Here is a 17108-nt window from a genome sequence, read left to right as displayed (position 1 = left end):
GCAACGAGGCATAGCTGAACGACGCATACGAGACAAAAATGCCCATATACGCTAACTCCATCAAGAACATGCAGATAACATTGAGGCGTATGTACATGCATACACATTATAAAGTAGCATTGACGAAGGTAGGGCAAAGTAACTAAACAAGAAGGCCAATGTAAAGTTTGCAACTCTGTAAGTCGGCAATAAAAGATGGTGTCACAATTTTGTAAACTACACCTAACAACATATCAAAAGCGGACAAACCGTATGTACTAAACACGGCTCTGAAATATGCCACTGCTCCATGGCATATTTCGAAGTAAGAATTTTCAAGACACTCGTAAACAAGTTAAATATTTCACGTACACTATTAATTCCTATAGAAAACTTGATCGCTATGGATGATTTAATAGATACAGTTTACAGAACTGCGCTGTCAGTGTTTGGTGCTGATTTCTTTGTTCGTAAACTTCGGGCTTCTATTTTTTTTCTTGTAACTTGCCGTTCTTGGCGATTTTTGTCGGAAATTCAAGGTCCTAAATAGCTTCCTAAACTTGACCTCTTTTATCTTTCTCTTAAATGCAACACGTCTTGTCCAAATCGGCCCAGCGGCTTTCTCATAAAAGCATGTCTGCGTTTTACAGGTATTTTAATAGGAAAACCGGAATTTGCCCCGAGCTAAGGCTTTTATGATGCGTTTGTGGCGCCGCAGGCACGTTCTTGTTGAGTAGTTATTACCTACTCCTTCCGCACACTCCCCACTGTCTCATTTGACTGACCGCCGTAGCAAAAACTCGTGCCTAACTCGGCTAGAACTTGGGCGCACGCCAAGCCCGGGCTTTCCTGCATAGCGACCCAGTATTGAGCTCGAAAACAGTCGATGCATGTAGGGCTGCGGATTGAAAGCGAGGCTTCTCCAGTCGGCCACACCTGACACTTCACCACGTTCCCTTGCAGCCGTGTTTCTGTCAGCATGCCTCTGTTTTTGCAACGGGCGTGGCACCGTAAGAAATATTAATCTGCGCGGACAGTTCTATACTAATAGTACATACACGTATACTCACATTAGTCAATGTGCAAACGCGCTTCCGTGAAATGTTTCATATATTTGACGCACACCTTCATCATCCTGTCGACTTCTCTCAAGCTCGGACATACACGCAGGGTAATGCATATGTGGGGTCTTATAAACAATACGTCAAAATACCTTATTATTGCGATAGCAATTGTAGTGACACTCCTAGTGAATTTTTGCCGACGTCGTCGCCGTCGGCGTCGGCGTCGGCGTCACCGTGAGGTTCTATATTTATCTAGGTATATGTGTGCTATATGCTCTGCCATGCTATATTATATGCGGTATATGCGGGTTATATTGCCACACCATTCTAACACTAGAGTTGCTTATACCAGGTCTTACATTCTTGAAAAAATTATTTCTCAGGATTTTGGAAATGGCAGCCTACAAACAAATAAGATTAAACAAAACACTCACAGCGCATGTCTTTCATCTTAAATCTTCCTACACTTGAATATTAAAAGTGCGAAATAATAACAGAGCTCAAGCCTGAAAATGATGTAAATTTATTGACGCGGCAGTTGCGCTACTTCCGCGATTGACACAAGAAAGAGGCTTGGAACATACCGAATACGGAAAAGTGACAGTAAAGGTGCTATAAAAGGCGTTGGCTTTAATTAATAGACATAAATGAAGTTGTCCGATGGCAAGATTCAAACAGAGGAACCCTAGCACAACAGCTCGTTTTTACTTCGTCACCTTACGCTTACTTCAATTCATGCTCCCACTACAGCTAGGGGTCTTACACTTCATGTAACATTCTAACATGTTGCTATTGCCCTCATTGCTTCGCCCTTATGACGAAAGGGATATTTTCTAGCTCTCGCGTGTGCATTTTTAAAGAAACCAGTAACTTCACGTCAAATTTCACTCAAGGAGTTGCGCTGACCACGTATGGGGGAGAGCCGTATGGGCGTATACTGAGATGAGTTGTAAACGTATACCGCTTAAAGTTGACCAGATTCTCTATACACTTGCTAAACGTTGCCACATTACTTACGGATTGCTGTCACACCATGGATACAACGCCTACTTTGTTACTATATATTCTTTCCCCTAAGGGAGCGTCAAAATCCGGGCATTACTTTTTATTTATTATACATGAGTCATCCCATACTCAAAGAGCTCCAGCGTTCAAAAAAATATTCCGCTGATGGTTTTCATAGGTGTTCTAAAGTGTTGTAAAGCGCGTAAACAGTGTCATAAATACACATACCATGCGTACCACGTAACTTGTGCCAAAATTTGTAAATTCTACCGATGATTACGGTACTCCTTAATGCAAAAATCGAGAGCAGCTCTATACGTCAAAGAAACAGGCCTGTCAATATTTTGTATTGTGATTATGCACCGAAGCACGTGAACACTGATCGTAGTACATGTTGAGCTCATTGAGCTCTTGATACAACTGAGTAAGATTCAAGTGCCTTGCAGGATCGGGAACTAGGATTGCACTTGAAGCTAGTGCATGTGGATCGAAGAACTCGTGTTGTGAGTGAGCTTCGGCTGATTGCTATCACGTCACAGCTACCGTTGAGATCAAGTCCGCTCGCTTCTAGTACTTGGACATGTGCGCTGTCTGAAACGAGTGCGCGTTGCACGAAGTTTTCGATGCGGCGTTTGTATTGCTTTAGTGTGCCAGAAAATCGCACCTGTCCTATTCATCGTTGCTTGCGCTGTTTTCGCATTTGTCCTATCATACAAGATCTTGATTGCTGGCACTGACGAGTTCTTGACGACAGCCATTTGTAGAAAAAACGGCATAATTGCCGAGTTCTTCATTTCAGTTGAGTTGTGCGTAGATGTATTTCTTTGTATTGCATTTGCTCTTTCGATGGCGCTCTTTCTCGACATCGCCGCCGTCTGCGTCGGATTCGTCCTTGCATTAGCTGAACTTGTTCTTGGAGTTGCTGGGACAACGCTTCTAGCTGTGGCTTGTGGGATGGTTAGGTCCATGCGTGAGGTTCTTCAGAAGCCACATCCATCCACATGCTATCCATGTGACACTGTGCAGACAGGACACTTTGTTTAGTCCGTCATAGGTGATATCTGGTGCCGCCGACGCTTCTGCAATGTCAGCGGTTTGTTGAGGTCTGGTGTGTGCAACCGTGCTTGAGATATTCAAATCAGCTTAAACTCGAAGTGCAAGCTGTTCATCCGCTGTTGATGAAGCTAAATGCTCCTCGTCCCGAAATAAACATATGGCGTTGGTGATTTCATTGTGGGGGTCTGGTGGAAAATAAGATGACTTAATTTCACTCATTCTGTTCATTGCGTCCAGTAGCCTGAGATCCCGAGTGGTCGACTACTGGACGACGCTGCAGTGGATGTGACTGCACCATATGCTTCTAGGGATAAGTCTGTCTCTATAGAAGTTGAGGTTTCGTTTGCGAACGAAGTGATTCTGTGAAGTATGGGCTGCCGAATCAGCTTCATAGAAGAGTCGCATGACATGAAACCAGGCGGTGGACCGCACGAACAAGGCGCAGTGAACGGATCCGATGCACTAGCAATGGCAGGAGTACGATAGCATTATGAAGGTGCACATATTGGCGATTCCTGCACAGAAGTTAAACCTGGTTGGAGGCTTGGTCTTGAAGGAAAGCGACTTGAATTGTTGCTCAGCGAACAAAGGCTTTACTTTATCCATTGTGCGTGGTAAAACCGTAGTAGGTGTGCGATTCTGCTTCGTCTTTTCGGGAGTATCACTACATAAGAAAGTTGTCGGCGATTTAATCATACGTTGCTTTGGTTGGCGCTGATGATTATGGCTGTGTGGAGACTGTGGGTGAATGCGGCGACCCAGTTCCGATGCCTCCAGCTGTTGAATAATGAGGGGGGGGGTTGCAGCGTATACTTTAAATGGACTGATCCTCTCTTCCTTGATTTTCTCCCACGATGCATTGCTATCATAAATGTCCGCTAGATAGAAGCCTCACTGGTGACGTAATCATTGAAGTTGGCGACCATACCCCTTCCAACCATGATGCACCGGATGCCTCGAGCTCGAAGAGGCGAAACCAGTCTTCAACGGGCCCATCGTCCGCTGATCCGGTGTACTTGGTTATTTATGTCCAAGGCTTGCGGTGGTGCGGTCATGATGCTGTTCTGTTTCTGTGATGGAGCTGTGCGCCTATCTTTCACGGCGTGGCGTGGAATACTTCCATTTTGATGTGTGGCTGATGAGGTGGCTTCCAGGTCTTCATCCTGTCGATTTGTGTGATGCGAGCAGGAGTTTGCGGACGAAAATAAACATGGTTGTTGTTGTTGTTGTTGTTGTTGTTGTTGTTGTTGTTGTTGTTGTTGTTGTTGTTGTTGTTGTTGTTGTTGTTGTTGTTGTTGTTGTTGTTGTTGTTGTTGTTGTTGTTGTTGTTGTTGTTGTTGTTGTTGTTGTTGTTGTTGTTGTTGTTGTTGTTGTTCAGAGTGGCTGTGGGCGCATACCCACAGTATGGGACCGGCCGTGAATCGGGTGGTTAGATATTGTGTAAAAAACAAGGGACTTAACAATTTGAACGTGGGAGCTGAAGAAGTAAATTTTTTGTGTGGAAAAAAAGAAATCAAAAGAAAACTGCGCACAAAAGATCTAACAATAGGTAAATAAATAAATAAATAAATAAATAAAAGAAAGCTATGGTGGGGAGGAAGGACAGTCACTCTAACATGGTAATCGATTGGTTTCAATTAGGTAATTTTGGATTGGCAAGCAAACATTCCCGCAACTGAACCCAGTAATGGAGGCTACAAAAGAAGTATCAGCCGCACTGATAAATTTCGGTCAATATTGTGAAGCAGTATTTTCAGTATTGGTTTTCTCACAACAGAAAAACGCCTGCGAGACAACAATAAATGATCTATTGTCTCCGCTTCGCCACAGAATGAGCTTAATGGGGAGGGGACCGGACCAGACCTGTGTAGATAGAACTCCAACGTAGGTATACGGCAGCGCAGCCTCGTGATCGACACTTCATTTTTTCATGTTTGGCAAAAATCTCTGTGCCAAGGGTATAGAAGCTGTCGATAATCCGCAGAGTTGGTAATTGCGGAGCCTGATACTGCCTGCATAATGACACACCTGTGAAAACTAGCAGCAGTAACATGAGCACACAAAGGGCAATAAGGGAGAATTGGGCCACTTATTGATGCCTTGGCTAGAGAATCTGCAACTTCAATTATAGTTAGTCCTTTATGGCCAGGCAACCAAATCAAGCGCACGCTTCTCAAGTATCCAGGTACCAATGAATGAAATGTTCTCATTACGTGAGAATCACGAGAAGCAGTAAGAGATGAGCACAATTATAATAAATCAGTGATTATCATGGTTGATGTAATTGATGGTCCTAATTTGCGTAATACCAACACCACTTCCATGAATCCGGCTAAAAAGATTGGTATGAAATCTGGCAGCCGAAGAGAACATGTCCAATCAAGAATCCGAGAAAATATTCCTACACATGACTTTTCTTCACACTGGGAAGCATCTGTCGCAATTACGATGTTTGTATGAAGGTTCTGCAGATAATCTTGTAAGATGCCATCTAGAATACGATGCAGAAATACTTTCGCATTATTAGGAAAAGTGTCATCGAATTGAATATTCATGGTAACAGCTCTGTCGGGAATCGGAAGTATATCGCATATGCGCACGTCCAAGGAGCCAAATAATTTTTGCACGAAGGTAATTTGCGGAGTATGTATGCGGAGTATGGCCAGATGACACAAAAAAAAACAGCGCAGGCTGTGAAATAAATATTGCCGCAGCCGTGATTCATAAATTTTCAAGAACGTCTGCACTGTCAAAAGCCGGAACCAGCACGAAAAAGAACTTGCCTTGAAGAAGACAAGTCCATTTGTCGACACGTTGGCTCCTGCTTTCACCTTGTTCTCGTTTTGCTCATCGTCTTGAATATCCATCTCCCGCCTTCCCCGTGTTTTCCCTGAAGTTCCATATATGTGACACTAACGGTGTCTGACTAAGAGGGCTCATCCTCGCTTGGTGTGTCTAGGGGAGTAGTGTCTGTCGACTGATCTACAAATGTAGAAGGCGTCTCTACCTCGTTGCTAGGCATTCGAGGTGTGGCGTTAGATACTAGGGACTGTATCGGTGTCTTAGTGTCTTGCATTATTTGCGTTATCTGACGGGAAATGATTTGCGCTAAGCAATCACATAGGCTCGATATCAATTTATCCATAGATTTAGCCATTGCTTTTTCCACAGCAGAGTGAATTGCTTCCGAGAGATTAAGCTCCATGCTTTGTGTGTTGCGCGCAGTAATACCAGAGTATCCGAAGGCCCTGTCTTTAATAACTGTAATTGCATGTCTTCGGTAGCAGCGACAGCGGTTGATTATTTCAAGACTGTATTTCTTGAGCGCGAGCTGAGCAGTTCGAATAGTCTGCTGGGTGTGTTCTCCCACAGGGGCCGCACTTTCGAGATTGTGCAGAGCATTCACTTGAAGGATGACGATCTCCACAGGTGTGGCAACGCAAGCTCGACTTACATCCTCCTGCGCTGTGTCGGAACCTCCAACAATTCTGACATTGGATTGTACGCGACGTGAGTGGTTCGACACGGACCACAAGAGGCCATGCCTTTATTTCTGACGGACATGATGTGCCCACAAACGTTGCAATTAGTGATTCCGTCGGGATCCTTTTGTTATTTACCAGCCGATTGCAACGGTTAATACCAATGCCGCCTACAGCGGAGAGCTTGTCCAGGGCTTCAGTTGGACTTAGGCGGGAGTCTACGCCCCGTACGAGACCCTTGGTGCGTGCAAGGGGAGACAGAATAAAAGCAGACACCGGGGGGGGGGAGCCAATGAAGTGCATTCCAGTAGGTCTTCAACACAGGTCTGGTCGGGTGACCGACACACTATACCTCCCCGTCCAAACGCTCGCACGTCATTGATGGTCTGGAAGTGGTTGGACGTGGTCTTAAGTTCCTTCTGGACAGCTTGTGGGTTGTGAGCCTGATGCAACCTCTGTTGACGTCACTGCGAAAAAATAAATCTAGATGCAATTGATTAGGTGGCAGGGATGCTTACAAGGCGGATCGCGCCTGGCCAGGAGAATCGGTCGACATCAGCCCAATACGGCTGATGCAAGGAATGCCAATAAATCAGGGACTAAAGTAAGCTTAGTGAGACACCTGAAACCACCCGATACTCAGCCATAACACCACTGCAGGTCAGCGAAGTTTCAAGAGTCACCGAACAGCCGGTGGTCCTTCTCAGATTCTTCCCACTCGACATGGTCGCCCGAACACTGCCTTTAATCTTCGTCTACCTGTTCTTTCACACATTTTTAAATATGTACATGGTTCATATTAGCATGAGAACGCAAGTAGCGTGGCTGGCGCAGACAATCTGTCTCGTGCGGCACGTTGCAAACGGAGCGAATCAGGAGAACGCGAGAAGCAGCGCGTGGGTGACGCGTCTGCTCGATTCACAGTAGCCGCTGCAGACCAACCTTCGCTCATGCAGGGCTTTGTTTACATTGTGGTATAACTGGACGCGCTTACCGCACGCCTTATCGATGGCGTCATCGGTGAACAGACGACGGCGCGCTACTCTGGTGCCGTCTTGCGGCGCTCGTCGCCCCAGAGCCCGTCTTGCGCGGCCACTATGCTTTTCTTCTCACGCTTTCGCCATAATATCCTCCCCCCGCTTTCCTCCTCGCGCTCTCTACGCTATCACCGTCTTTCATTCCGCGCTGCGCTCCGCGTTCGCTCTTTCATCCTACGCTGTGCTGGTTCGCTCGGTTACGCCGCGGACGCCGACGCTTAACGCAGGAACGGGCGCCTAAGAGCTGCGCTCTAAAGCATGCAAGCGCCATTTTGCTGGACAGAATTAAGGTAATGTTTGTCGTCGCGTGTAGCATGACAGACTATAATTTTGTATTTTGCTGTATGTAATTATTTAACTAGTCATTAATTATTAATCAACTGCTCAAGTATGCAAATGTGTCAATGAGAACATTGTACGCTACTAATCGTGAAGAATTGCCGATCCAGCTTTCTGTGGCTCTATACGTATTAGGTGAAAGCTCTTTTTTTTTTCAAGCCCGAAAAAAAAACCGCAAAATACGAAGTGCCGCATGACTAGTCACGTGGCAGTTATTTTTTTTTTATTTCGCGGATTTCTTCCGGACTGAGATATGCAGCTTGACCCATGACTCATGCCTCATGATAATAATAATTTGTAGGAATAAGACCAGCCCTGTCCACGTGGGACACGAGTAAAGTAATTGGGGCCGTTTTAGTAGAGATTCCCGTGTCCTTACGTGTTCTTAATGAAATTGATGTCAATTTTGAACTGCAGCGCAGTGCACCCTTTACGTTCGATGTCTGTGGCCGCTCATTGCCATTTTAACTCACCGAGATAGCGTCAAATACGTATGCCGAGCAAATAGTAACTCGTTAATCAATGTGCGTTGTCATATTTCCGTGAATTCAAAGGTACAGTTGATTTTAGCGGCATTGTTCTCCCTGCCGAGGCGAACTGCCCCTTCAAGCTCGAGACTATAGAGCTGTGATTGGCAACTGAGAAGATAAATGCAGAGTGGCCCTCAAAAGACGACGAGATTAACATGTAGCACGTGTTGGGACGAAGAGGTGAGGAGCCGATAGGAGGCCGCTCGTCCCATATTAGTGCAATTTTTTGGAGGTAAAACTTAATGTACGCGTAGCATGTTTCAATGCATGGGCACAGCCTCATACCTGATTTTTATGCGACAATGTTCTCTTTCTTTTTCTTTCATGTATTTCACGCTTCACGCTTCGCACCTATTTCCATTCGAGTTTCATTTCATTGTGCCTTGAGGACGGTGCTTCAGCTCAATGAGGCGTTAGGAATAGCAACATGGTAGCCATATATTTTATGTCACGGCATTACTGTTCTCTGGTTCTATACATTCCCATCGATCGGAGTATTCTTACACAACGGCGCGATTACTCTTTCTGGTGCCTCAGTGCAGCAGGACTTCTGGATTTCGGTGAGTCAGATAGCTCAGTCTAGTTGTTCGCCCTTTCTCAATATTCGTATATAGCCTTAAACCGTGATTCACTACAACTTCCAATACTGAATTTTAGAAAGTAAATTAATTCCGAGAAAAACGAAGGGGTCTAAATGTCGTGGAATTTTATGTGAACAGCTCTGCAGAATTATATACTGAAGCCCGCAAGTAAAATCTGCCGTGCTTTTGCTGTGCACTAAAATTCCGTTGATATCAGCTCTGCATCACTCACTACCGAGCCTTGCTAAGTCAGCGTATATAGACGTGGAGCTCTCCCGAAAAAAGGAGTAGTTCGAATAACCGCCCCGTCTGCTTCTGTTTTCAAGAAATGTTTATTCCTGCCTAAGCTACACAATTGCTTGCCTTCATGCTGGGCTGGTGCTCATGTCGACACCAGTTAGGAATAATGAAACTGGTGCTCAACTTTCGTGGATACTTGCATTCAAAGCAAGTATTGAGAAGAGTCAGCTCATTGCAGACGCACTTGTTAACCTTAAGTGATGTTAGAAAAGCATTGAATTACTCAAGATAAGAGACTCCGTCAAATTGACGGCGCTGTATTCAGTTCTCTGGTCAGCAGTACTCCTCAAGTTTATCTTACTTTTTGTCTTCATAGCATGTTCGTCTTTGTTCGTTTAGAGACGCGATAACATCATTGTTTGTCGCACGGTGTTCATATATCGTTCTTTCGTATCTGAGAACGCGACGCCAATGCACTGTCAGGCCTGCAAGACTTACTCAGTGATTGCCATTTCATTCTCTCAATGTAGGCTCGTATCTAATTACAGTGACGCTGTTAGCGAGAGTGCAATTTGTTTTTGTCGAATTGACCATTCCAAAAATCATTTTTGCATCTCGACTATTATTTTTGTTGCGCCGGTTCTAAGCAGCTACAGTGAGTTCTGACATGGAATAACTTCACTGAAGAGCACACGTGAGTCACAGATTGGATTCATATTTTAATAGCAATTAGGTAACCGTGCTGTTTCTCTAACTCGCTTTTTACACATTCGACTTTTAACTGGATTCCACGCGCTATCGCTTTGGGCTGAAACATCTTGTCTTGTTTTTCGTTTTGTTTTTTCATCCCGCCGACTCATGAAAGCGTTAGCATTATTGCCGGAATGCGACCCCAAAGATGCAGACAAGGGAAGGCGCTTAGTGCTTGCCGATTTTGTGCTTGTGCGTGCGTGTGTGCGTGGGGGGGGGGGGGGGGGCATGATCAGTTTTGTTATCGTTTATGGACCTTCAATTTCTTTTGTGTCAGCATGGTATTTCCCGCTTAAGATACGTCGCATGCAGCAAATCTGCAGATATCAGTCAACGGCATGCATTTTCATTACCCTAGGGTAATTATATCTTCAGCTTACAAAGCTACTCAACCAAACAGCATTCGGGATGCCTGCCTGCGGCCAACACATGCCTAATTGAATCAACACACTGCTAAGAACAAACATTTATAGCTGGTGCCAAATTGGTTCCGATCAAGTTCTCTAAAAGTATCGCCATTAACAAACCCACTCCATGCCTGCCGCACCGAGGATCGGGTCCAAGCGTCTTCATCGCAATGTGGGTGATTTTGTTGCTAGTATGACCTCACCAGTAGGAGCATGTTTTTGCAGCAGATCCTGCTCCTGACTGAAAGTAAGAAGCTTGTACAACACGAAATATTCTGTTGCCAATTTAATAAATTAAGAACATTAAAGTTACTGATGAACACAGTGAAAATTATGAAAACATGTATGCGGCCTTCGAATAACCAGGAAAGGGTGCAATGCCTACGGTCCTTCACCTATGCATATTTACTCCGCGTATCCTTCGACAATGGGACTCGAGAGGACTACGAATACTTATGATACGCTGATTAGAAGGAATAAGTAAGGCGCTTTGGCGGCGCCAAACTCGCGGGCCTGAGTTCGCTGACTGCAGTTGAGGCAATGAAGAAGTGCTTTCTTAGGCCCAGCACGACAGAATCTCCATTAAAAGTGATTCGAATCCGCTCTTTCCAGTAAAATAAATAAGCACACGGACTTGATTTCGTAAAAGGAGACGATGACAAAGAGCTACAGGTACGGAATAAAAAATAGCGAAAGGTACGTACGTTAGATAGAACAGAAAATCAGGTTTGCTACCCTAAAATAAGGGGCGGGGGAAGAATAGATGGACAGGTAAGAATGAAATAGATAAATACTGAGCATAGACACATGATCATAACTGGTTACGATCACAGCTTATGATCCCACCTAATACCAATTAACGCTAAAGCCGTTCGTGCAGGATTGTTGTAAATTCTAACAGGGCCTTCGTCGCCCTCTGCCGCGACGGCTGATGAGGTCGGCACTTCAAAATTGTGTGTTATGGCCATAATCTTTCATCGAACAAAGCCTGGCGCAGTGGTGAGTGAACGCCTCTGTACTCTACATGATATGACGAAGGTATACCTTTCTGCTATATAAACACGAATGTGATGGGGATGCCGTTCAGCACATAAAGCATTTCAATGAGAACAGAAGTGAAAGGTGACACTGGCATTAACCGTGAGAGAGCCGGTGGTGTCGCCGCAAATTACACCTTGTCCTAGTTACCACATCATGGTCGTCGACTATTTTTTTCAGAAGCACAGTTCTCACCTTTTCCATGCGATGTCAAATTCCCTGCAGCAAGAGGCATAATGCGGAATAACTCGTGAAATAAGATACGCGTGGTCACGGTGCGCAAACAGAAAGCCGTTCATGCTCATGCAACTATTTTCACGTGGGGAAGCATAGTTCTTTCGCTTCTTTTTATTCCTGCCTTGGACCTTGACATATGTTCTCACGCAAGCTGACGCGGCTTTCCACTGAAAGTAACCAAACTAAAATGACGAATGTCGAGGAAATAATGACGGGTCGGCCGGTGACAACTCACCGCATCTGGCCACCGGTGCTGCCCCGCAGAGCAGCAGCAGGAGGACCAGTGCCGACAGTAACCGCTGCCTTCGCCAGCCGTCGCCCAGGGTCGGAGACCGACCACGGGGGGCCGTCGTCAGGACATGCTCAAGAGCGGCCGAGGTATCCAGATTTGGAAGAAACGGGTGCGCCTGGCACTACCCACGCTTCGCGATCAACGGAGCTGCTCCTTGCGTCGACCCCCTTGGTTCCGTCCGAGAGCTTGGTGACACCGCGACCGCCCGCTGGCCGGTTAGGGAAGCAGTGAGGCGCGGTTACGTGCCGTACAATGCGGCGGGTGTTTCGCGGGACGCTACTCTGGGCGTCTCACCAGTCGTTATCAAAGGTCGCTTGTTATCCATGGCTGCTGCTCTTCCAGGCGCGGATAACAACACAGTGTAGACTTGTTCGTGCTTTTTTTCTTTCCTTCTCACCTCCACCTCATTCTTTTTTCTATGGGTTCCGTTTAAGCCTGTTTCCTTCTCAACTCAGTTTCGGTACACTTTTTGTTCTTTTGTTCGCCTGGAGATGGAACTCAGGGCTCTTGTTATGGCAGCTGGCGGACTGCACGCCGCTATCGGGCCCTATATGCAAGCACTGCATAGCGCGATACGCTTCAATATATCATCAACAATGAGTCTAGTCGCGACGCTTCGCTCGTCAGTTTTATTTTTTATGTTTATCGGCGTCAATAAAATGTTTTTTATATATTTTGACACAGGCAACCCACGTTTTTCTCGTTGTGTTCCTAACTTGCTCTTACCTGTAGTTTACGACTATGCGACCTAAAATTTTACAATAGGTGACAACGGCTATACTGCTTCTTCCAGCTCTGCTCTGCTCTACTACAACAGCAAGGTAACGTCATACTGGACATACGTATGTGTGGCATACTGGACAGATTCATAGGAAATTCAAATCAAATCAAATCATGGAGTTCAATGTCCTAAAGCAACACACGCACTATGAGGATGCCTTAGGGGGGGAGGGGGGGGCACACCTGGGGCTACTTAACGTGAACCTAAGTAAAAGCACGTGAGCCTCTTTGCACTTTGTCATTATTGGAATGACGCCGCCACGCGCATAGAAACGGGTGTACTTATGTGTCAGGCAAAACCGCGCGTCATTATTGACATAGTAAACAGCTTCGACGCTTTAGTTCAGCTTCAGTGAGTGTATGTAAGCTTCACTGGATACGCCGGTTTAACGCGATAAGAGACAAGAGTAACATGCATTGAAGGTCTCTTTTCGGTACAGTAGCATTCAAGAAACTGGAAAATAACCACACTGTCAACGATTCTGTGTTAGCACGTATCTTCAATAGGGTGTTACTTCAAGAAATCAGCTTATTCATTGCATACGGGTACAGAGCGGGAGGCTCTGTAAGCTTTGCATACATGGCGGGCTGCTAAGGATTTATTTATTCGCGTGTAGTTGGAAATATTGGCCAATATCTCGCAGTCGGCTTCTCCTGAAGCTATCAATATTTAAATGATTAAAGGGAGATAGCATCAGGTAAAATAAGAGCTGTCCGTCAGAAAAGTGATCTTCGAAAACCTGCATTGACAGTCAAGTGAGTATAGGGGAAGAAAAAAACAGCAGCAAAATGACACGTTCCGGAGTTTCTCCAATTGGACGCACGCAACTAAAAGCAACACTGATATAGGTTCAAGAGACTGTAAAATAAATATCGTGTTAGTCAAGGTAAATCAATAGTGAGAGGGGTGCACAAACAAACAAATAAATAAATCTGCACTCTTCGGACTTGTTGCTATTGGACGCAACTCACCGAAGACATCACCAAACGATGTTAAGCCAGTGCTAAACATGAAATAAACTGTCAGAATTAACGCCAGGAACAATTAAAACTTCTTGAAGATATCAAAAAGAAACGTGCAATATGTCAATACAAACGTATGCTATCACTTTCATTTGGAAGAAGAGGAGATAGATAAAGGAAAGGCAGGGAAGTCAACCAGATCTGGAAATGTGGTTAGGGCTTTCACGGCCGATTTCTCTGCACTGACATGTTATTTTACGAAGCAAGCATATCTTCTCTAATGAATGGACACTCGCAAAGACGATTCATTCCTGACCTCAAAGTAGAACTGTGCTACCGTGGTTAAGACGTCATCACAACGTGTCCTATTTTCTTTCATGAATTGCCGGACGCTCGACAAGGCAAAGCTGAACGTCATATATGACACATAAAACTGCCTATATGCGCCGATTTCAACCTTGTATTAATCAAATGCTTGCCCAGTAAACAGACCGATCGCCCGGCTTCCGCAAAAATCTCTAAAAAGGAAATACCATTCTTCGTGCTTACGTGCTCTCATACTTCGTAGGTGACTCATCATCATCATCATCATCAGCCTGGTTACGCCCACTGCAGGGCAAAGGCCTCTCCCATACTTCTCCAACAACCCCGGTCATGTACTAATTGTGGCCATGCCATGCCTGTAAACTTCTTAATCTCATCCGCCCACCTAACTTTCTGCCGCCCCCTGCTACGCTTCCCTTCCCTTGGGATCCAGTCCGTAACCCTTAATGACCATCGGTTATCTTCCCTCCTCATTACATGTCCTGCCCATGCCCATTTCTTTTTCTTGATTTCAACTAAGATGTCATTAACTCGCGTTTGTTCCCTCACCCAATCTGCTCTTTTCTTATCCCTTAACGTTACACCTATCATTCTTCTTTCCATAGCTCGTTGTGTCGTCCTCAATTTGAGTAGAACCCTTTTAGTAAGCCTCCAGGTTTCTGCCCCGTAGGTGAGTACTGGTAAGACACAGCTATTATATACTTTTCTCTTGAGGGATAATGGCAACCTGCTGTTCATGATTTGGGAATGCCTGCCAAACGCACCCCAGCGCATTCTTATTCTTCGGATTATTTCCGTCTCATGATCCGGATCCGCCGTCACTACCTGCCCTAAGTAGATGTATTCCCTTACGACTTCCAGTGCCTCGCTGCCTATTGTAAATTGCTGTTCTCTCCCGAGACTGTTAAGCATTACTTTAGTTTTCTGCAGATTAATTTTTAGACCCACTCTTCTGCTTTGCCTCTCCAGGTCAGTGAGCATGCATTGCAATTGGTCCCCTGAGTTACTAAGCAAGGCAATATCATCAGCGAATCGCAAGTTACTAAGGTATTCTCCATTAACTTTTATCCCAAATTCTTTCCAATCCAAGTCTCGGAATACCTCCTGTAAACACGCTGTGAATAGCATTGGAGAGATCATATCTCCCTGCCTGACGCCTTTCTTTATTGGGATTTTGTTGCTTGCTTTATGGAGGACTACGGTGGCTGTGGAGCCGCTATAGATATCTTCCAGTATTCTTACATATGGCTCATCTACACCCTGATTCCGTAATGCCTCCATGACTGCTGAGGTTTCGACTGAATCAAACGCTTTCTCGTAATCAATGAAAGCTATATATAAGGGTTGGTTATATTCTGCACATTTCTCTATCACTTGATTGATAGTGTGAATATGGTCTATTGTTGAGTAGCCTTTACGGAATCCTGCCTGGTCCTTTGGTTGACAGAAGTCTAAGGTGGTCCTGATTCTATTTGCATTTACCTTAGTAAAGACTTTGTAGGCAACGGACAGTAAGCTGATCGGACTGATCGTAGGTGACTCAACGTGCGTGAAATAATTCCGCATTAAAGATATGTATCCTATTTTTCAATAACGTAGTTGTGCTTTGGCCTCGAGTTGTCAGTCGAGCGTCAATTTTGCTTGTATTCGCGGGCTTCTTTCACGCTCGCAAGAACAGCATTATGTAGCACGTATTGAACAAAAGAAAGCTCTATGGGGAGTTTTAACAGCGGAGCTGTTCTAAGTGCCGCCTTCGCCGTCCATTGTCCGGTGTCACGCAAGGGGGCAGGGGGCACAGCGCGCGCCGGGGGATGGGGAGCAGAGGCGCATATGAGCAGGTGTTTCGCCGGCGCGCGCCCTTTCGCCCCATGGATTCCGCTCGGCGCGAGCGGCAGCGGGAGCTCGCACAAGAGTGGCAGCGCCGACGTCGCGCAGACCCCGAGTTTCGAGAGCGAGAAGCGCAAACAAAGTGCCAGCCGAGGGAAGCCGCTACCGCCGAGGATCGAGAACTGGAAGCCCAAGTCAAACGCCGGTGGAGGCAAGCCAAACCCCACTTTAAAGAGAAGGTAACCCAAGCCAAGCGCAAGCAGAGGCAAGCTAACCCCCAACTTCTAGAGTAGGAGGCCGAGCAGAGACGTCGACGCAGAGAGATTCCCCCCACGGAGGGTGCCGATGGACGGTTCAAGAGTGAATTCCTCCACCGTGAGTGCCGCAACAGCTGCAAGGTGTGTAATAGACTGTGGTTTGATCAAAACCTCACGCAACTGAAGAGTGTGCGCAATTTCATGAGCGAAGCTCGAATCTAGCAAAATGACGACAACGAGACAAAAGACTTTCAGGAAAATCGCGCTAAACACGAGTTCAAACATGACAAAACGATCACCAGCTTCGTTGTTTTGACAGCTTTGACTGCGTTGAACTGACTTTACTTTTTTTCATGTCGTTCTACTTTTTTTTTCATTGACACTTTTCCTCTAATTAGAATACTTGAGAAGCTGATTGGTTAATCGATACTAATTATGTGATTAGGTGGAGTGCAAAAAATAATCTGCGCATCTCCAAGCGACGGCAAACAACATTACCTTGGTTCTGTCCAGCTACGTGGCAATTGCATATCTTTTTAAATTTTGGTACATGATAGCTGGGACACCCTGTATATACTGCATCATAAAGAGGCAACACACTTTTTTTAGTTCCATTTTCTTTTTCTAGTTTGACTAAAATATTGGAGGAGCGCTCTCCAGGTGATCATTGCTGAAACTCTTTTATGCGGTCGCCTCACCTGAAGTAGGCCCAGAATGGAGCGCAGTGCACAAAATAGCATCTATGACATTTGTAGCACGCGTGGAAAAAAATTTTCTAGGATGTTTCCTTTGTTCTACCAAGCGCTGGAAATCTGTCAGACGTCCATGCTTCAATTATCATCGCTTTCTACAGTAAGTGCTCAAGTACTCTTCAGAATAACGCTTCCTTCTGCATATTTTGTAGATAACGGAGCACTTCT

General features: G+C 45.4%; 1 protein-coding gene across 1 annotated transcript in view; it reads right to left on the bottom strand.

The window, feature by feature from the left end:
- Positions 1-13798, bottom strand: part of LOC142570372 (sodium/potassium/calcium exchanger 5-like) — a 51288-nt gene extending 37490 nt beyond the window's left edge. The window contains exons 1-2 of the mRNA XM_075678762.1: positions 13790-13798; positions 11981-12152 (exon numbers count right to left, since the gene is read on the bottom strand). Of these exons, the coding sequence (XP_075534877.1) occupies positions 11981-12152; positions 13790-13798 (181 nt within the window). The remainder of the gene's footprint in view (positions 1-11980; positions 12153-13789) is intronic.
- Between the last annotated feature and the right edge of the window lie 3310 nt (positions 13799-17108).

Source organism: Dermacentor variabilis, chromosome 2 (genome assembly GCF_050947875.1).
Source record: "Dermacentor variabilis isolate Ectoservices chromosome 2, ASM5094787v1, whole genome shotgun sequence".
Taxonomy (NCBI): Eukaryota; Metazoa; Arthropoda; class Arachnida; order Ixodida; family Ixodidae; genus Dermacentor; species Dermacentor variabilis.
The sequence above is the reverse complement of the archived record's forward strand: the minus strand, read 5'-3'. Positions and strand labels throughout refer to the sequence as shown.